Below are 19,518 nucleotides of genomic sequence, written 5' to 3' on the forward strand. Positions count from 1 at the left end.
AGTCTGGACAACCTGCTTCCTTCCTCATCAGAGAAGAAGCATGTGTTGTGGTGGGAAGGTGGGCAGGAGACTTCTGAAGCTGGGTGCAAAGAAGGAGGTGGATGTTGGTTGAAAACAGGAAAGAAAAGAGGCGTTAAGTTAGCTCAGACAGCTGGGGAGTGGAGGCATTGCTGTGCTTCTCCTGCACAAGCACCCTGGTTCAACCCCCTACATTTCCACAAAGAAAGAGCAGGAAAGATCCTTCTCTTCTGCCTGAGACCCCAGAGAGCCACTGCTAACCATAAGAACACCTGAAGAGCCCTGCTGGTATAACGGGGAGATCTGGTCTTGCACCCTGTTCTCTCAGTGGCCAACCAGATGCCCAAATGGGAAACCCACAAGCAGGACCTGAATCACTTGCGATTCCTAGCAACCAACAGAGGCCTATTGACTCTGACACATAAGGCAGAACGTTGCTATTGTGTCTAGCAGCCACTGGAGCCACGAACCACCTTCGTTGCCATCCCCCTTCTTAAATGAGGCATCCAGAACCAGACATCTATTCCTTCTCCTCCCATTTCTTTGTGGTTTTTTGGGAGAAGGAAGAAAAACGGGGGTTTGTGTTTCGCCTTGCTTTTTATGCTTGCCCTCTGATCTGTAACCAAAGCCTTTCTTTTCTCTCTTGGCAGTCCCAGTGTCAGGAGATGAGGAAGAGGAAACAGCTTGAGCTCCAGATCCTGTCAGAGGCCATCCAGGGATGGGAGGGCGAAGACATAAAATCAATGGGCAATGTCCTGTATATGTCACAAGCCTTGGTCCAGTATGGAGGGAGTGAGGTGAGAGCAGCAGGACTTAATATCCTAAACCTTGAGGGCTGGACTCTTTCTCCATCACCTCTTTGTCTATTTTCTGTGGTCAAGGGCCCTGATATGACCCTCTTCCCCCCAGCTCCACCAAAAAGGAGGTTTCTCTCATTTACACATCTCAAGTCCAATATGGGAGAAGTGGGGAGGTGAGAGGGCAGACTAAAAAATAAAAAGAAGACCCGTGAATACCACTCGTTTGCCTCTGTGATTTCCATCCCTGACCTTAAATGAACAAGAGGATTGTGGGGATTTTCACTTGCATTTACATTTCTGGCAGAATTCTCCAGCATATCTAATTCAGCCCCTTCCCAGGCTTGTGATGGTGTAAGACTCAGGTAGCAGCAGGGTGTCCCATTTTAGGGGTGGTGAAACTTTATGTTTGCAAATTTCTACAGTGAGGAGTCTTTAAAAATGTGTTTTTAGGTGTCAGGAATCCAAATCTCCTAAAGTTTTTGGGTAGAACAGTTAGCTTTGTAAACCTATGTTTTGAATAAGAAGAACGCGAACTGCTTTTGGAAACCTGAATAATTTTTATTTTGCCTTCTGAAAATGCTGGCCATTGCTAAATCATATTAATAATATTAATATTAATATCAGTTTATAACTGTTAATACTTGGCAATCTTTTTAATGATTTCTGTGCAGTTTTTCCCACATTTTACTTGCCGGCCAAAACAAAATTATATTAATTTAATCAAAATATCTTTTAGAATCCCCAAGTCATGTTACAACTTTTTAGCATTTTCCTCATTTCTGGAATTTGAAAACTGAAAAATTCAACATGCCCTAAGTCAGGTGGGCCTCAGCGTGAATGTCAGCGTGAATTTCCCTTTTTTGTTTCAGGAAAAAGAAGAAAGATACCTCTTGCTGTTTTCGAATGTCCTGCTGATTCTCTCCGCCAGTCCTCGGATGAGTGGATTTATGTATCAAGTGAGTAGTGTCTTATTGGGATTGCAGCAATTTGGCTTTTTTTTTTTTTTTTTTTTGGAAGGACAACTGTGCATTATGGCCACGTGTCCCCCCCCCCAAAAAAAAAAGATCCACCAGAGGGGGACCTATGACTTTTTCTAGCCTTTTTTCTAATTGACCCCTGCCATTCATAGCTGCACTTGGAGTTGGACAGTTCTGTCAGTTTCACTTTATGCTCTTTATATTTTCCAGCCTTACATTTGGTTCAGTCCATTTCATCAACAATTTGTGGAGAGAGAGATGGCGTTCCTTTTAAAAAGTCTGCACAAAAATGCCCATACATTGATGCACTTGCACTTGTCCTAACAGGTGCATTTTTTTCTGTAAGCAGGTTGCCTAAACAGCTTTCCCTGAAATAATGTAGTTCTGTACATTATTTGCAGCAGAATATGCTTTTTTGTGTGTGCAAACACTTTGCCTGGGGAGCAGCATGAAATTTCAAAGGAGAGCTCCGTTTTAGTTTCCTTATTAGTTCAGGAAATGTAAATGAGGTAGGTTTGCCGTAAGAAAAAAGAAATCTAATCATTTGACAATTATTAACAATAATCAACAAAACTGCTCCAGAAAAAAATACTTCAAATCATAATATTCTACAATAAAGTATGGCTTAAGATGAAATGACAATATTTCTTCCAAAAGAGCCCCCTCAAAATCCACTTAAATTTGCTTTTGCAGGAATAAATTATTTTCTTGACAATACTGTATAAGGGGCAACCGGTTTCCCAAAAATTTATTTCCATATTCACTTGCAATTCTCAGATGTTATGTTTGACAGTGTAGCCAAATTCCAGACTTTATGAAGCCAATCTTTCCAAGGAGCAATGCAACTTTTTATTTTTTATTTTGTATAAATACTTATGGAAGCACCATAAACCTGGCACTAGATTAGAGCAGGCATTCTCTCTTCACACTTACACAGGAAGGCACACATTATCTTCAGATGCACTGACTCTTTGAGTCATATGCCGATTTGAGCATATTCAGCTAATTGATTTGATGAGTTGACTTGGGTTTCTTTAATAAAGTAGCAGCCCCTAACAAAAATTTACATATTGCAAAAAAAGTCGGTCAAGGTTTCTCAGAAAAACGTTGACATAATACCTTTCTTTCTTTCTTTCTTTCTTTCTTTCTTTCTTTCTTTCTTGGGAGCAGGGAAAGCTCCCTTTAATAGGTATGATGGTCACAAAATTAGAAGATGTGGAAGTCAATGAACATGCTTTTGAAATTTCAGGTCAGTGTGCTGCTAGCGGCTTAGATGCATGCATTGATTAGATTAGATTGAATATATATATACCCACTTTTCTACTGTAAAGATACTCAAAGCAGCTTGCAATAGAAGGCAAAAAAAGAAGAAGCAACATATAGCAATGATGCAAGATACTGAATACAATATAAAATACATAGGAACGTAAGAACATCAGGAGAACCTTGTTGGATCAGGCAAAAGGTCTACCTGGTCCATCATCCTGTTCTCACAATGGCCATGCCTACATCCTGTGGGGAAACCCACAAGCAGCAACTGAGTGTACCAGACACTCTCCCTACTTGTGAATTCAGAGCTACTGGTATTCAGAGACATGCCAGGTGGCATTCAGCTAAGTTTTACTCATAGTAGACTCACTGAAAACAATAACAGACTGAGGTCCATGAGTTTCAGTGTGCATATTTTCAGTAACACTGAATTGAATCCTTCTGATGGCCTCTGGCAGTGGAAATAAGATGCTGCCACCATGGTTGGTAGCCTTATTTAGTGGGAATAAATGGTGTATTGCAATGGTGGTGAACCTCTGGCCCGTAGGCTAAAATCCTGACCTGGCAGGGCATTCCAGTTTGGCCCATGGCGCCATTTTCCACAAGCCCCATCCTTCTGTCAATCAAGTGATGTCACTTGTGGCAGCAGCTGATGAGCCGGGAGGGAGGGAAGGTGAGGTTCAATTCTGCCTTGGCTGTGCAAACAGGTGCTTGAAGCCAAAACAGAATGAGTGGACTATTATTATTTTTTGTTGTTGTTTTTAAATGAGTTAACCTGGCTCCTACAGGGAGCCTGATCGACCGGATTACGGTGCATTGCAACAGCAGCCAGGATCTGCACGACTGGCTTGACCACTTGCACAGGCTCACCAGAGGGACGGTTTCAAGTGGCAGCCTCTCCAAGACACACTCCTGGGGCTCTCATTCTGTAAGTTGATCTGCTTAGTGGGGCAATCCTAGTCTGTTCCAGGCTCCTGGGGAGGGTGGCAACACACCTTCTGTTCCTGCAGGGGGTGCTAGTGTGCTAGAAATCCACTATGACCAGAATCCTATGTAGGAGTTGAAGAGAGAATGGGTTGCCTTCACCCTCTGCCTTTCAGATCCCATTTGAAGCCTCTTACATTGTGTGCTCATTTATTAAACTATTTGGGTTGGCTAAAACTGCAGCTGCTTATTTTGTTTCCTTGATGTTTTCCTAATTGTTGATTTCCACATTATAGCTGAGCTTTCACCAACTGTGAAAAGCCACTTCTGGATTATTTTTATTTTAAATTATATTTTTTTCAATGTTACAAAACCACATTCACATTAAAATAAACATTTCCCCACTCCTATCTTTCTTTAAGGGACACGGGTGGCACTGTGGGTTAAACCACAGAGCCTAGAGCTTGCCGATCAGAAGGTCGGCAGTTCAAATCCCCGTGACAGGGTGAGCTCCCGTTGCTCAGTGCCTGCTGCTGCCAACCTAGCAGTTCGAAAGCACGTCAAAATGCAAGTAGATAAATAGGTACTGCTCCAGTGGGAAGGTAAATGGTGTTTCCGTGCGCTGCTCTGGTTCGCCAGAAGCGGGTTAGTCATAATGGCCACATGACCTGGAAGCTGTACACCGGCTCCCTCAGCCAATAAAGCGAGATGAGCGCCGCAACCCCAGAGTTGGCCACGACTGAACCTAATGGTCAGGGGTCCCTTTACCTTTTTATCCTTCTTTAAAAAAGCCAGCCATTTACAACTTCCCTTCTTCCCTGGTTCCTTTAATTTCCCCACCTATCCCGCGTATTCTTGTATATCCATTTAACTCCCTTATTCCTTTGCTATGTGTTAAACTGTTGAATTCACCCTAATCTTACCAACGATTTGACATGTTTACAGGTTTTTTCCAGATACTCCACAAACATTTCCATTCCTCTGCCACTTCTGGAAATTTAATACTGCAAGTTTAGTGCAAGTTTCCAGCAAAAAAAAAAAAAGGGGGGGGGGGAGAGACTAGCAAAAAAAGTTTGCAAATACAGTGGTACCTTGGTACTTGAACAGCTTGGCTCCTGAACAAATTGGCTCCCAAACGCTGCAAACCTGGAAGTGAGTGTTCCAGTCTGTGAACGTTTTTCAGAAGCCGAATGTCCGACGGGGCTTCCATGGCTTCCATGGCTTCCGATTGAGTGCAGATGGCCAATCAGAAGCCATGTCTTGGTTTTCAAATCATTTTGGGAGTTGAACGGACAACCAGAATGGATTAAGTTCGGGAACCAAGATACCACTATAGTGGAAATGAGCACCATACTTGTGCTGCGCTCGACTATATTTCCCTTTGTGGCTTTTATGTTGTGTGAAAGCTCAAGTAGAATCTGAACATCAAGAACATAGGAAATTGCCTTATCCTGAGTTGAGCCATCTAGTTCAGTATTGCCTACACAGACTGGAAGTGGCTCCGCAGGTTTTCAGGCAGTGTTCTCTCCCAGCATTATCTGGGGATAGCACCTGGCACCTTCTGCTTGCAAGGCGGTGCCCTTCCCCAAATGAGGCAGCACAACCAAAATGGACCCTCTTTCCTTTCCTGGGAAGATGTGGGAACTCTCAGCAGGTTAACAAGCTAAATCAATAAATAATAACTGTTTTATCATCAGACTTTCAGCTCTACTGGACAAGCCCGTGGCCCATTGGAGCCGCCCAAAACCGTTAAGCCCTGGACCTTAAGTTGCCTCCGCCCTGCACCTCCCCTCAGGCCATCGGTGGCACTCAGCTACAAAGAGGTAATTGTCACAAATGGGTCTGGGTTGTGCCGCTGGATGAATACTGGGCATTGCTGCCTCGCTTTGTGGCTGGATGTGTAAGCTTAACACAGGAGGCTGGCCCCACTAAGCAACAAGTTTACAAATCCAGACAGAAAGGCAACCCAGAGGCAAGGTTTTCCACTGCCGTAGAATTTTAGGGTTGGGATCGACCTTAGAAGTCATCTAGTATAAATCCTGCTGTTCAGTGCAGGAGCTGTAATTGAGGACACACCTCCAGAATCCCCGAGGGATGGCTACTTGGCTTCTGCATAATACTTGCAGAGAGGAGAGCAGCTCTTACCATCAGGAAGTTTCTCCTGCCGTTTAGCTGAAATCTGCTTTGTTGTACTCTGGTCCAACAAAGACACCTGCTCTGCCTTCTGCACGACAACCCTGCAAATATTTGAGGGCTGCTCTTACGTCTCCCCTTTTTTTTTGGGGGGGGGGTCATGTCAGTAGCTCAGTGAAAGTGTTGACCCAGTATGCGGCAGCTGCAGAAAAGATAAAATTCCATGCCAGGGATCATTATTAGGAAAGGAACCGAATAGAAAACTGCCAATATCATAATGCTATTATACAAATCTATGGTGTGACCACATTTGGAATATTATGCACAGTTCTGGGCTCCTCGCCTCAAAAAGGATATTGTAGATTTGGAAAAAGTTCAGGAAAGTCCAGCCAGAATGATCAAGGGGGTGGAGCAACTCTGTTATGAGTCTCTCCCCCCCCCCCCATTTTATCTTTTGGGTGTATTTTTGTCTTTTTAAATCCATAGAAAAACTGGGATTCTTAGGAATAAAGTGTATTTCATATTTGGTAAAAAGGTAAAGGTTTACTGCTCCAGCAGCCAAACGTCTCACAGAGAAAGAAAACCATTTCCTCACTTAATTGCATCCATCCAATTTCTTCTCACACTATAACAGTGCTCAAATCTAAGCCCACAGGAAACTGAGCCGGCATAGGAGAGTTATTTGCATCATACAGGAAACTTGTGTCGCAACCCCCGAAAGGTGTTACTATAAAATCACTCTTCAATACTTTTCAGGGATTTTTTTTTAATGACTCGTTTTTTTACACGACTCACCCCTCACACTGCTTGAGCTGGAGGCTTGCTGGCTTCTGTACACGGGTGTTGATGGTCTATTTTTGTTCCTAAAATTTCATAAACATTGTCAGACATTGCCAAAGATATTTTGTTTTGTTTTGTCTTGCTCAGTATTCTTGTGTCCATTTTTCTTGGGAGTATATTCCATTGCTGTCCATGGGTCTAAGTAACTGAGCACTGGTGTGGTCATCAGTTTTTAAGTGTGGGAGCTCATCATGGCAGTCAGCATTGCCCCACCAAAGAGAAATCTCAAGTGGGCGTTGGAAATCCAACAACCATGCAATAAGATATTTGGATAAAGCTTTGCTCACTGGGAGGCTGTGCTGGCTTCTGTTTTGTGTTCTGGCTCCTCCCACCATGGCTCTGGCCCCACCCACCATTGGCCAAGGCTCCCTGATTGACTTTCCTCTGTGAATCAATGGACCTTGAGAAAAGGTTATCTATTCCTGCCCTTGAGTTTCCTGGATCCAATTCTATTGTTCTTTGTAACTGCCTATTCATCTGCCCTCTTTGAGTGAGCAGTAACTCTCTTGGGGGATGCCTGTGGTGAAGCCGGGAGGTGAAGGTGGGTGGAAACAGGTCCCCCTGAGAATGCAGTGCCCAAGTGCCCCTCGAAACCTGGAGCCCACACCGACTCGTACAAAGACATGACAGGCAGACTCCCCTTTGAGGGCGGATGACCTTTTCTCAGGAGCAGTTGAGTGAGCTGACCATATCCAACATGGGTGAGTAGAAGATTTAACCCCCTTCCTGCAGCAGAGGCTAACTGGGAAGAGAGAAGACCCTGAGCAGTGAGTCATTCAGAGTTGCAGAAGGAAACTTCCTCCATGAACGGAGAGCCTCTGGTTCCACGGGAGTTTTCCAGTGTTTAATCAACACCTTTCCTCCTCCTCGTTATTATGAATAGTAATAGTCAATTTTGTCAGTCATTTTACAGAGCGGCTTAACAAGAGAAGAAATGCAATAAGCGAAAGTAAAACTTAAACAGTGAGCAATGCAAAATAAGTAAAATGCTCTTCCAATGGTGTATCAGTAAGGGCAAATCCTACCCACCCCGTTAAGATACCAGGCTGAAAAAAGTCAGCTGCTTTTTTCCATGAATCATGCTTACCTTCTCATGTTTCTCTTTGTCTTCTTCTTTTTATGTTCATTCGGTAGAGGATGACTTACATTTTAAAGGTAAGGATGGAATCATCTCCATGACTTTCTGGGTCGCTGCGTTGCATGTATGCTTTAACAAAGGACAAGTGGGTTTTCCCCTTCTCTCTCCACCCCACCCACCCACCACCTTCTGCATTCGTGTGTCATATTTTCCCAGAGCAAAGCTTTGTGTTTGTTTGTTTTGCAATTCATTGCCATTCACTTTACTGCGTTGTCCTGGCTGCAAGCAATGGGACTTACTCCCTAGCACTTCTGCAAAGGACACTTAATGCTGCGGTTGAATTCAGAGCATGGGGAAAAAAGATTCATCTGCCGGTGGCTCTTAAGTCATCCTTTTCCAACCTAGTGCCTTCCAGATCATGGGAGCTCACAGGAATGTTTGGGGTGTGTGAGGGAGCAAGCTGATTTCTATCAAAAGAAAGCCCTGAGAAGAATAGCGGCTGTACATTCTGCATCACATCTCAGGATCTGCAAAAATTAGAAATTTCCTCTTATTTTTTTTTAATTAAAGCTGGAAATCTTGGGATTATGGTTCAATAATGCACACAGAGTCCAGATGTTATGGACTCTGTGTGCATTCATGAGGCAGTTTATTCAATTTCCCCGATGTTTTAGGAAAACATTGGGAAAACACTTAGGAAGTGTTAATTTCCGCATTATATTTTGAGCTTTCATGTAACATAAAACTATATTAGAGTATAGCTCTCACTTCCATTTTTTTTTTTGCAAACGATTCCCTCCTCCACCCCCCCCACACCCCAGAAACAAATAACACAAAAACTTGCATTATGTTCAGCTATGATTCTGGAAATGGCTTCTAAGTCATGCAAGAGCTCAGAAATAATGTGGAAATCAACAGTTTAGGAAACAGAATAAACTAGCCCATGAGTGCAGCCAATGGCTCTCATCCACCCTCACCAGCGCAGCCAATGGGCAGCGGGGAGTGGAGGGGAAGGAATGAATCTTTATTTGCATCAGCCATTGGCCATAGCAATAAAATAACAATACGATATACAAAGAATAGAAATAAATAGTCAATTATATAAAATACATTTTAGGGTTTTGAATCAATAGTCAAATAGTGGATCTTATTCTGATTGCCCCAGCTAAAAACCTTGCAACCTTTGCTGTCACCTGCTCAGCGGGGAGTAGAGTTGGAGTTCAGTACTATGCAAAAGGCACTAGGTTTGAAATCATTTCTATTTTCCATGATGGAAAACATTTGTAATTTTCCATGATCTCAAGATGGCATCCACATCGGTTCATAATTATATGTTCCCATATGAGAAAAAGGCTTAGCCTGCAGAATTTACAAAATAGGACAGAAGCAGGAAAAGTGCATTATAGGAGATGGGAAAATAATATCCCTTCTGGAACCCCAGAGATTTATATTGCATGGTGTCCAAACAACTCACTCACCAACTGCACCTCTGAGTTGACTCGTTGACCAGATTTGCTCATTTCACAGAAATCACTTAGAAGGGTGCCTGCCCATTTTGTTTCATGACTTTCTTTCTAGAAAGGCTAGAGACTGGGTTGTCTCATGGTTTCATCTAATTTTTACTAGCACCATCAGATAAAACAACTTTTGACTGCTAAAAAGATACCCCCAGTTAATTGGAAAGATGAACAGATACTCAAAATACTTATAAAAAGTGCAGGTGGTTCAAGCACCACTCTCTCTTTTTCTTGAACATAGAAAGAAATGCTTCTTAGGCATCTCCTCGGGTGAGAGACATGTCTCCTCAGAGAAGCATTCATTCCCTTTCTCTCACATAGAATAGAGTGCATCTTCTAAGTTGAGATCTGTTGTGTCACAAACATGAGTTGTTTAAATTCAAATAAACTGTTTTTCGCAGAGGCAGATTTTGGGCTGCACGACTGGTTCCCTTGCACAGGGCACCAAGCCCAAGGGACGCCTTCCCACCTGCTTCCCAAAATCTAGTAAGCCCTTGCTTTGGGAAGGAGGGTCCCAGAGTCCTCCTTCCTTTCTCCTTCCTTCTTCCTAAAGCCTAGTTAGCACTTACCCAGCATTGGGAAGGAGATGGGAGGTCTCTTGGACCCTACTACAGCCCTCATGCTTCCTTCCCAAAGACCAGCACCTTGCTTAGCCATCTTTCAGAAGGTGACACAGGTGCTGGGTGTGTGTGTCAAATTTGGTCTTCACAGAGGGTGCTGTATTCAGGGCTGTCTTGAGCATATCTGGCATCATGATGCAAAGATCCCTCGGTGCCGCGCCCCCCCCCCCCCCCAGTTTCCGAGAGTTGTTGACTTGTCAGCCTTTTCCCAAGCCTCTGTGGGCATCGCTCTCCTCCCAGGGAGGCTTGGGAAGGAAGCTGCAGCCCACCAGTCATATAGTTGGGGGGGGCACAGCTTCCACTCTAAGCCTCTGCGGGGATCGCTCTCCTCTTGGGGAGATTTGGGAGGCAAGCTGCACGCCTGCCAGCCATATGGTTAATGGGGCACAGCTGGTGGGCGTGCAGGGAAAGGGGAGGCCGCCGGCAAAGCCACGCAGCTCCCCCCACTCACTGGGGCACCCCTGAGAGGCCAGTGCCCTGGCGCAACACACCAGTAAGCCCAATTGGAAAGACGGTTCTGTCCCTATTACCAAGTTCCAACCCTGCTTTTTGTCTTATAAGTATTGCTTTGTCCCCAACCCCAGATTTATCAGCTGAGACCGAGATGATTGTCAGCTAAGATTTCTCTATTCATAACCTTGGTTGTCTCATTATTAAGTGAAGTATGTGTTGTTGTTGTTGTCGTTTTAAAAAAATAGGATTCAAGCAAGAGCCCAAAGACAATGAAGAAGTTCCTTCCAAAAAGGAAAGACAGGAAAGCATCCGATGAGGAATTTGTCGTTAGAAAAAGTGAGCTGACTTACATGACTTGTACTTGTAGTGATTGCATTTAAAAGAAAACCCGCAGATTCTCCAGTGTAATATCTAAGACCCCCCATCTGCACTGTATTTTTAAAGCAGTATCATGCCGCTTTAAACAGCCATGCCTTTCCCCAAAGAATTTTGGCAACTACTAGGAAATGTAATTTAAAGCTGTTGAGAGTTGTTAGGAGACCCATCTCAACAGGAGATTCCCCTCACTGAGCTACATTTCCCAGACTATCCTGGGAATAGAGATTGGTTGTTAAACCACTCTGAGAATTGTAGTTCTGCGAGCAGGGGGTGGGGGTAGGGTCTCCTAACAACTTTCAGCACCTTTTAGCAAGTAGAATGTGACCCTGGTCAGCCAGCAAGCAGATGGGCAGCTGCTGAACCACAGACTTCTGCTGGAGTTCTGCATCCCCTGAATCAGAGCAGGCATCCCTAGAGGTGATTTTTCACTAGACTGTACCAGCACAGTGGAAAGAGATGGTCAAATTAAGGACAGTGGAGTCCTCCTAGTTCTGGCCAAAGACTTGTGTAATCCAGTGTCCTCTTCTCACAGTGGCCAACTAGATGCCTGTGGGAAGCCTGCAAGCAGGACCCGAATGTAACCTGCTCTCTCCCCTCTTGTGATTCACAACAACTAGTCTTCGGAGGCATGCTGTGGGTAGACTCCTCCACACTCCTGTATTTTTGGGGTCGCGTATTCTGCATAATAGTGCATTAGTGATGGATTTATTATACTGGACAGTCCACTTAGCATTCTGCTTTATTAGTTGTTCTGTGATGCTTCCCCAGTGTTACTATATAATTGCCATGCATAGGGACAGGAAAAAAAGTGAACGGGAACATTTGCAGTAAAAAGAAAAGAAAAGTTACTGCGTTTCTGTAGGAAGTTGCAGCTCATGCACTGCTTGGAAATGAAGCAGACCACCCTGAAACTTCTGCAGGTGTGAAAGGTATTGAAAGTGGGTTCACGTATGACTGCCCCAATACCATTGTGAACAGAAAACTTCATGAATACACAATACAAACTGCGTCTGGAAGGACTCTGACTGGTATAAAAAGATTTCCTGCTTCACTCAAGGTTACAGGGGCCAAGATAAATACAGTGGTACCTCGGTTTAAGAACAGCCCTGTTTACAAATTATTTGGTTTATGAACTCCGCAAAACTGGAAGTAGTGTCCCGGGCTGCAAACTTTACCTCGGTCTATGAAAGGAAGTCGACTGGTGGAAGGGCACCAATGGCAAGAGGCCTCATTAGGGAAAGCGCACCTCAGTTTAAGAACGGTTTTGGTTTAAGGACAGACTTCCAGAATGGATTAAGTTCGTAAACGGAGGTACCACTGTAACTGCTTCCTCCATTTTAAATACAGTGGTACCCCGGTTTCTGAACGTCACCGTTGACGAGCATTTCGGTTTTCGAATGCCGTAAACCTGGAAGTAAATGCTTCAGTTCTCGAACACACCTTGGAAGTCGAACATGAAACACGGCTTCCGCTGAGTGTAAGATCCTGAGGCCTGGCTGTCAGCTATTGAGTTTCGGTTTTTGAACATTTCAGAACTCGAATGGTTTTCCAGAATGGATTACATTCGAAAACCGAGGTACCACTGTATTAGAAAATCAGCAGTTTCTCAGGGTTGTATTCAACGACATTTTATTACTCAGAGTAGATCCATAGACTGAATTGATGGCTCATCCACACTTATCTTTTGCTCTGTGCTTTCCCACAGTCTCTGCTCAAGGGCGTTTCATTTTTATTTCACCTTTCCCCAGGAAAAACCTCTCTTTAATACTGTTTTTTTTTGTAGATTGCAGTAAAGAGTGGGTTTTTGTGGGGAAAGCACCACAGCAAAAAGAAAAAAGTGCTTGGACACAAAAAGAAGTCTGGATGAGCTTAGTCATTGCCATTAATTTAATTGGGCCTACTTTAAGTAAAAGTTAGTTGAATACAACCTTCGCTTCTGACTAGAACACTTGAGTGTTCTAGCCCTTGTGAGGCAGAGATGAAACATAAAGCAAACTGTGCCGCTCCACCTAACCTCAAAGCTGGAAATCAGTGTTAGATGCTGAGCTAAGTCTTCTCAAGTTAATAGAAGCCAGATTGGGTGAGAGTCATCTCTTGAATTCACCTGCCTTTGCGACATTTGACAGGTACTGCTGCCTTGGAGGAAGATGCACAGATCCTTAAAGTGATTGAGGCCTATTGCACAGGCGCCAGCACCCAGCAAACCCACAGCTCAGGTGAGTGGCTTAAAGGCAGCCCCTTGTACCTAGAAACCTTTGAATGTGGGGTAGCTTTGAGATAAGTGAGGTGCACCGAGCTGGCAGCTTAGCATATGCCTGGTGCATTCCTCCCGCAATGCGTGGGAGGCTCTCTGCCAAGCATTGTGTGCTAGTTGGGGTTTGAACTTACAAAGATGTCTTCCAGTGAGCCAGAGCATTGGTCCATATAAGCCTTGGATTATCTACCTTTGTCGTCTTTAGCTCCTAGTGGGGCTCTTCTTTTGACCTAAACCTCTTCAGATGCTGTTGGACTCCAACCACCATGAGTCCCAGCAAACACGGGCATTGAGCAGGGGTGATGGGAGTTGTAGTCCAGTGACACTGGGAGGGCCAAAGGTTAGTGACCTGTGCTTTCCCTTTCATAAGAACCTACAAAGAGCCCTGAAGGATCAGACCAAAAGGTCCATCTAAACCCATCTTCTTTGTTGCTCTCAGGGGCCAACTGGATACCTCTGAGAAGTCCACAAGCAGGGCATGAGAAAGATGTTTACTTTCTTATTTATCTTCTTAACCCTTCATGTCCTGCCTTTCTTCCATCATGGAACCCACAGTAGCCTATCTGTGGTTCCCAGGAGGTCTCCCGTCCAGGCACTGACCAGACCCAGACCTGCTTAGCTTCCAGCAGAGCAGCATCCTCACCTGTCTTAAGACCATAAACTGGGATTGGGCGATTGCCCTCCCCTGCTGTTTTCCCCTAGCAATTAGCATTCAGAAGTAGACCATCTGTTCTATATGAATGTTTCGCATAGGCTTCGTGGCTAAATAATGTGCCATGAATTAGCCCTCTTTGTAAAGAGTGGTCAAAAATGCCTTTTAAGTCACAGTCTACTACAAAGCAGGTGTTGTGCATAAGAAGATCCTGCTGGATCAGGCTTATGGCCCATCTAGTCCAGCATCCTGTTCTCAAAGTGGCCACCCAGGTTCCTATGGGGAGCCCAATAGCAGGTCCTGAGCACAAGAGCCCTCTCCCCTCCTGTGGTTCCCAACAAGTGGCATTTGGAACTTTGACTGGTTCCAACTGTGGAGGCAGAGCAGAGTTGTAGTGATGCGTATCCATTGAAAGCCTTCTCTGAGAAATTGTCCAGTCCTCTTTTGAAGCCATCTTAAGTTGGTGGCCAGCCCTGTTTCCTGTGGGAGGGAGTTCCATGGTTTACCTGTCTGCCTTCAAACATCCAGGTCAGTGGTCGTCCTGGCCTCCTTGGGGAGCAAGTTCTTAGTTTATGTACGTGCTGCAATGAAGAAGGACTTCATTTTATCTGTCCAGAATCTTCCAAAACTAAGCTTCATTGGATGCCCAACGTTCTGAACGGGGGGAGAAAAACTTCTTCATATCTGCTTCCTCCGTGCCATGCTTAGTTTGTAAAACTTCCATTGTGTTTCCTCTGCATCTGTCCCAAATGCTGCATCTGTTCCTCTTGGGGAAGTTGCCCTTGATCATTTCACTTACCCTGAGCTACAAGGGCCGATGGTCTGCCTATAAATAAGGCAGTTTCCTATGTTTCCTATTCGCTGCCTCACTCTTACCTCATGCCCTGCGGCAAAGGAAGCACAGGAGAGGACGCTGGCAGTCCCTTCTCGCCCAGCTTCCTCCTATTCCACTGTGCAAGCAAACTGATGGTTATCTTAGAATGCAAGAGATAGCTTTGACTAGGAAGCACAAGACGCTATCATTTAATCTGCTGCACCTTTCAGAAAAAGCTGCTTCCTGAGTGAGCTGCTAGCATCTTCTGAAGTGATGGAAATGCAAACATTTAGTCAGTCACATTGACAGGGCAAATTAAAATCCATGTACTCTTAGAGGGGAAAGAGAGGGGTAGTAAAACGGGTGTGGCCCTGTCCTTCCGAAATGTGGCTGCTTTGTACAACTTTTGTCAGCTGTTAAGCTATCAGAAAACACATGCCCATTTCCTGGTCTATTATAAAGTGATGGTTTTAACCAACGAAGCCAGAAAGACTTGGAACCAGGTTACCTGAAATAGTGTCTTAGCATAGAAGAGCTGGCGGCTGGATCAGGCCAGCGTCCCATCTTGCCCAGCATCCTGTTTTCACAGTGGCCAACCAAATACCTATGGTGAAGTCCACAAGTGTCAGCCCACAATAGCAACAACACTCTTGTTATTTGTAATTCCCAGCCCCTGATATTCAGTACCAGCTCCATGTCCTGCCATCAAGTGAGGTGAAGTGGGTAGCTAAAAAGGAAAGAGCCTTCTTGGTGGTGACACCCCATTTATGGAATAGCTTCCTTCCTTCCTTCCTTCCTTCCTTCCTTCCTTCCTTCCTTCCTTCCTTCCTTCCTTCAAATATTTTTTATTAAGTTTTCCATTTTAACAATCCAATACAAACCACATTAAAACATTCCAAATTATAATACAATCAAAAAAGCCAAATATTCAATGCCGAATTATATATCTTTGGGTGACTTACTATGCTCTGAAGTTCAGGGAGTGATGATCTAATATTTTACTGCATTCCTTAATTAGCCCAAATAATCCTAATAAAACATTTCCGAAGTTGATCCTTCATTTATTTTTAACAGCATCTGAATTAGTATAGCAAGCGGGTTAGTCCTTTGTAGTTCTGTGTGAAATATTTTTAATTTTCTTCTTCTTTATGTTCCTGTTGTAGTCCAAAGTCCTCATCGACGCCAGTTTCACTTTCTGCACACAAAGGCAAATCTCAGTGCATCACATCCAAGACAAAGGGAGATCTAGCCTTCCGCCATTAGTGCCAGAATTCCCTTCTGTGATCTCGTTCCAGCTGCTAACAAGCTGACGCCTCAGGAAAACACCATAGCTCCCATCATGAATTCTTTTTATCATTCCATTAAGAGTTGTGGCCAGAATCATAGTCAAAATTTCACACACTCAATTTTGTAGTTAAACCATAATAATAACAATAGCAAGATACTCTTTCAATCCTGCTTTCATATTTCAGTCAGCCAGCCTTTTGGGTGAGATTTGCTGAATAAAACAGCAATTCAAAGTATATCAAGAGAGAATAATGGAGGCTCTCCTCCCCCAACATACCGATCCAATTACGACGAAAGTCCTTCTCCAGGTCGAATCCTTGGCACCCAGCGGCTGAATCAATTAGCAGAGTACTTTATCCCCCCTAGTTCAGAGCATGCCTGTTAATTAAGTTTGAATTTTATTTTAAAAAAACAGGTGTCCTCAGCTCATGGCGCAAGTTTTGGAGAGCTCCCGAAAGGCGCGGTGCAATGCACCCAGCGCCCCCTGCCACCCACATTCCTTCAGGACGGACGGCAGGTATCGGATGATCTGTGGGTAGAGCACACACCCCCCTGGCCCTGGGGGTTTTTGGGGAGGATAATTACTCCCATATTATCTTCATTAGCCGCACAGAAAGGCTCCCCTGGTCTGGGGACAGCCGTTTGCCATGGCGGCCAGACAGGAAGTCTTTTTCTTGCTGTTTTTTTCAATCCTGACAATGATGATGCGACAGTGGGGAAAAGAGCAGGGAAACGCTCTTCTCCTGTTAACGTTCTTGTTTATTTGTGCGCCAAAGCAGAGCTGTCCCCTGATTTGTCCTCTCTTGCCACCAGGTTCCCGTAAGGATTCCGTCCCCCAGGTCCTGCTTCCGGAAGAAGAGAAAATCATCTTTGAGGAAACAAGAAGCAACGGGCAGACTATCACAGAGGAGAAGTGAGTGAGATTGGGGTGGGACCCAGAACAAGTGAGCTGAAGCCTAAGAAATTTAATTGTGGGTGCCCTATCCCCATCCTCCCAATAACAAAAGGAGCAAGAGGAGGTCAGTGCGCGAGGTCGACTGCAGGGTGGCAAGAGTTCTGTTCTGGGGGGCAGAATATCTTGCTCCTGCCCTGCATTCGGTATCCATGTTTAGGTAAACAATTCAATGAAGAAGGCATTCAATGAAGCAGCATTTAATGTTGCCCTTGATTGGAATGTTGCAAACCTTTGAACTGCGTAACTTCACCATGAAACCACACAGTACAAAGCTTTGCAACGTAATACAACTCGGGCATTTTGCTATGTAACTCCACAACACTGCACTTCCCTGCATATTCGTCTTATGCCTAAGCAGGCAATAGGTCCAAGCATTGCCTGTAAAAGACAAAACGAATATGTGGAATTTTCTTTTTGCCCCTCAAAATGAGGGAGATTTGTGATTTTTTGCCACTTTTTAAATGCTTTTTTGTTTCTGTTGCTTATCTCTTAAGCTTTGGCCAGTTTCTTCACTTGTGGGAATCCTTTCCTTACAGGCTTATTTGCCAACAAAGAAACAAAATGAAACAAAAAAACAAAACAGAACCCTGCAAAGCTGTTCTGCAGAAGGCCTGAACTTTGCAAAGGGAACATGCTGTAGGGGCATCCATCCCATTCCTGTTGAGGTTCACTGCTTCTGCATATGACCTATAGAATCATAGAACTGTAGAGTTGGAAGGGACCCAGAGGGTCATCTACTCAAACCCTTGGGCTGCCCAATCCAAAGCTGAAAGAAAAACAGACGGGGATGGGCAAACTGTGTTTTCAGCACATTTCTGTCTCTTTCCTAAACCACAAACAGTCCTTCCCCCCAGAGGATCTGTTGTTCTAGCAGGGTTCCCCAAACTTGAGTCTCCAGCTGTTGTTGGATTACAGTTCCCATCATCCCTGACCACTAGTCCTTCTAGCTAGGGATGGTGGGAGTTGTAGTCCAGAACAGCTGGAGATCCAAGTTTGGGAAACCCTGGCAAAGAAGTGCTTTAAGTCGCTTTAATTGCACAAAGCTAAATTTCCCGGAGCCCAGCTGAATCCCTCCCAGAAGATATGAGAGCCTGGGGGTGCCTTGCCACTACCTACCTGGGGGGCAGGCACTGTTGCTACGTATCTTTAGGCACCAGGCAAAGACATTCCTCTTCTCCCAGGCCTTTACACTAATTAAATAATCTATAGGGCCTTTTGAAACTGCAGGGAGTGTGTTTGTCTATGAGTTCTCTTTCGCTGCTTCTTAGCATTTTGCTGCTGACTGTTGGGTTGTTTTTCCTAGGAGTCTGGTGGACGCTGTCTATGCACTGAAGGATGAGGTCAAAGAACTTAGACAGGTAATCGAAAGCATCACCCTATTCCAGGATGACATGTACATAAATGGGCATCCACTGCGGGGGGGGGGGGAGACAGTTGCCCCACCTAGAATGAACCCTAACTCCATCTTTCACATAGAAAACAGAGGAAGTTTCAAACACTAGTAGAACCTAAGATAAGAAGTAAAATGTACAGGTGTTGTTCTTTTCAAAGTTGGAGGGATTGTGAGAAATTAGCCTCCTCCCCCCTTTCAGTGTTTTAGTTCCCCCTCCCCTGGAAAAATTCTTATGCGCACCCTTGCTTACATGCACAATATTGCAAGATATGTTTGCAAGGTCCTGCATAGCATAGTGGTGAGAGCATTATGTCAGGATTAGGAAACTTCCATTCAGCCACAAAGTTCATTGGGTGACACTGGGACAGTCGTCATCTCAGCTTAACCCACCTCGCAGGGTTGTTGTGAAGGTTGAAGAGGGAAGAGCTAGGGATAGACAACATGGCATAGCCTAGATGTTTGTGGACTGAGAGGCCTTTATTGAGGTTAGTGAAGCCTTAAATTAAATATGGTTTTAGCGTCATATCATTAGACTGCCAGTGTTGTGATGTGCACCTTCTGAATTTGTGCACTGAGGGTTGCTGGGACCTGTAATTGTTGAGAATGACAGAGTGAAGAGCCTGCTGGGTTAGATGTATGGTGGATCCAGCGTCTTGTTCTCACAGTGGCCAGCCAGATGCTGTGGGAAACCTGAAAGCAGGACCCCAATGGGTATTCAGTAGCATCACTGCTTCTGATCACAGAGGCAGAATGTAGCCATGGCTAGTAACCCATCAATACCTTTCTCATCCACGAATTTGTCTTTGCAAGCCCATCCAAGTTGGTAGCCCTCATTTCCTCGAGAGAAGGGAGCTGCACAACTTAGCCATGTGCTGTGTGAAGAAGGGCTTCATTTTTATCTGCCCCAAATCTTCCAGTGTTCAGCTTCATTGGATACTCATGAGTTCCAGAGTTAGGAAAGGGGAAGCAAGCCTCCCTCCCTTCTGTCTACTCTGTCAAAGCCATGCATTATTTTATGCACTTGTAACTTGTCGCCTTTTACTTGCCTTTTCTCTGAACCAAAAAGTCCTAAACGTTGCAGCCTTTCATTTCTCGTTTTGTCAAAGGCGCTCCACCCTTAGATTATTTTCGCTTCCCTTTTCTGAACCTTCTCCTG

The 19,518-nt window shown here is 44.5% G+C and overlaps 1 protein-coding gene across 2 annotated transcripts in view; it reads left to right on the forward strand.

Moving 5' to 3' along the window:
- The window catches only part of ARHGEF6 (Rac/Cdc42 guanine nucleotide exchange factor 6), a 78,136-nt gene that overhangs the window by 51,117 nt on the left and 7,501 nt on the right, over positions 1-19,518 (forward strand). For both annotated transcript variants that reach the window (XM_083722862.1, XM_083722863.1), the window contains 10 exons: positions 669-815; positions 1,688-1,774; positions 2,966-3,044; positions 3,853-3,992; positions 5,686-5,811; positions 8,096-8,116; positions 10,875-10,965; positions 13,134-13,223; positions 16,828-16,927; positions 18,273-18,327. In XM_083722862.1, coding sequence (XP_083578988.1) covers positions 669-815; positions 1,688-1,774; positions 2,966-3,044; positions 3,853-3,992; positions 5,686-5,811; positions 8,096-8,116; positions 10,875-10,965; positions 13,134-13,223; positions 16,828-16,927; positions 18,273-18,327 — 936 coding nt within the window. The remainder of the gene's footprint in view (positions 1-668; positions 816-1,687; positions 1,775-2,965; positions 3,045-3,852; positions 3,993-5,685; positions 5,812-8,095; positions 8,117-10,874; positions 10,966-13,133; positions 13,224-16,827; positions 16,928-18,272; positions 18,328-19,518) is intronic.

The sequence above is a fragment of the Podarcis gaigeae genome (assembly GCF_964106915.1).
Source record: "Podarcis gaigeae genome assembly, chromosome: Z".
In the NCBI taxonomy this organism is placed as follows: domain Eukaryota; kingdom Metazoa; phylum Chordata; class Lepidosauria; order Squamata; family Lacertidae; genus Podarcis; species Podarcis gaigeae.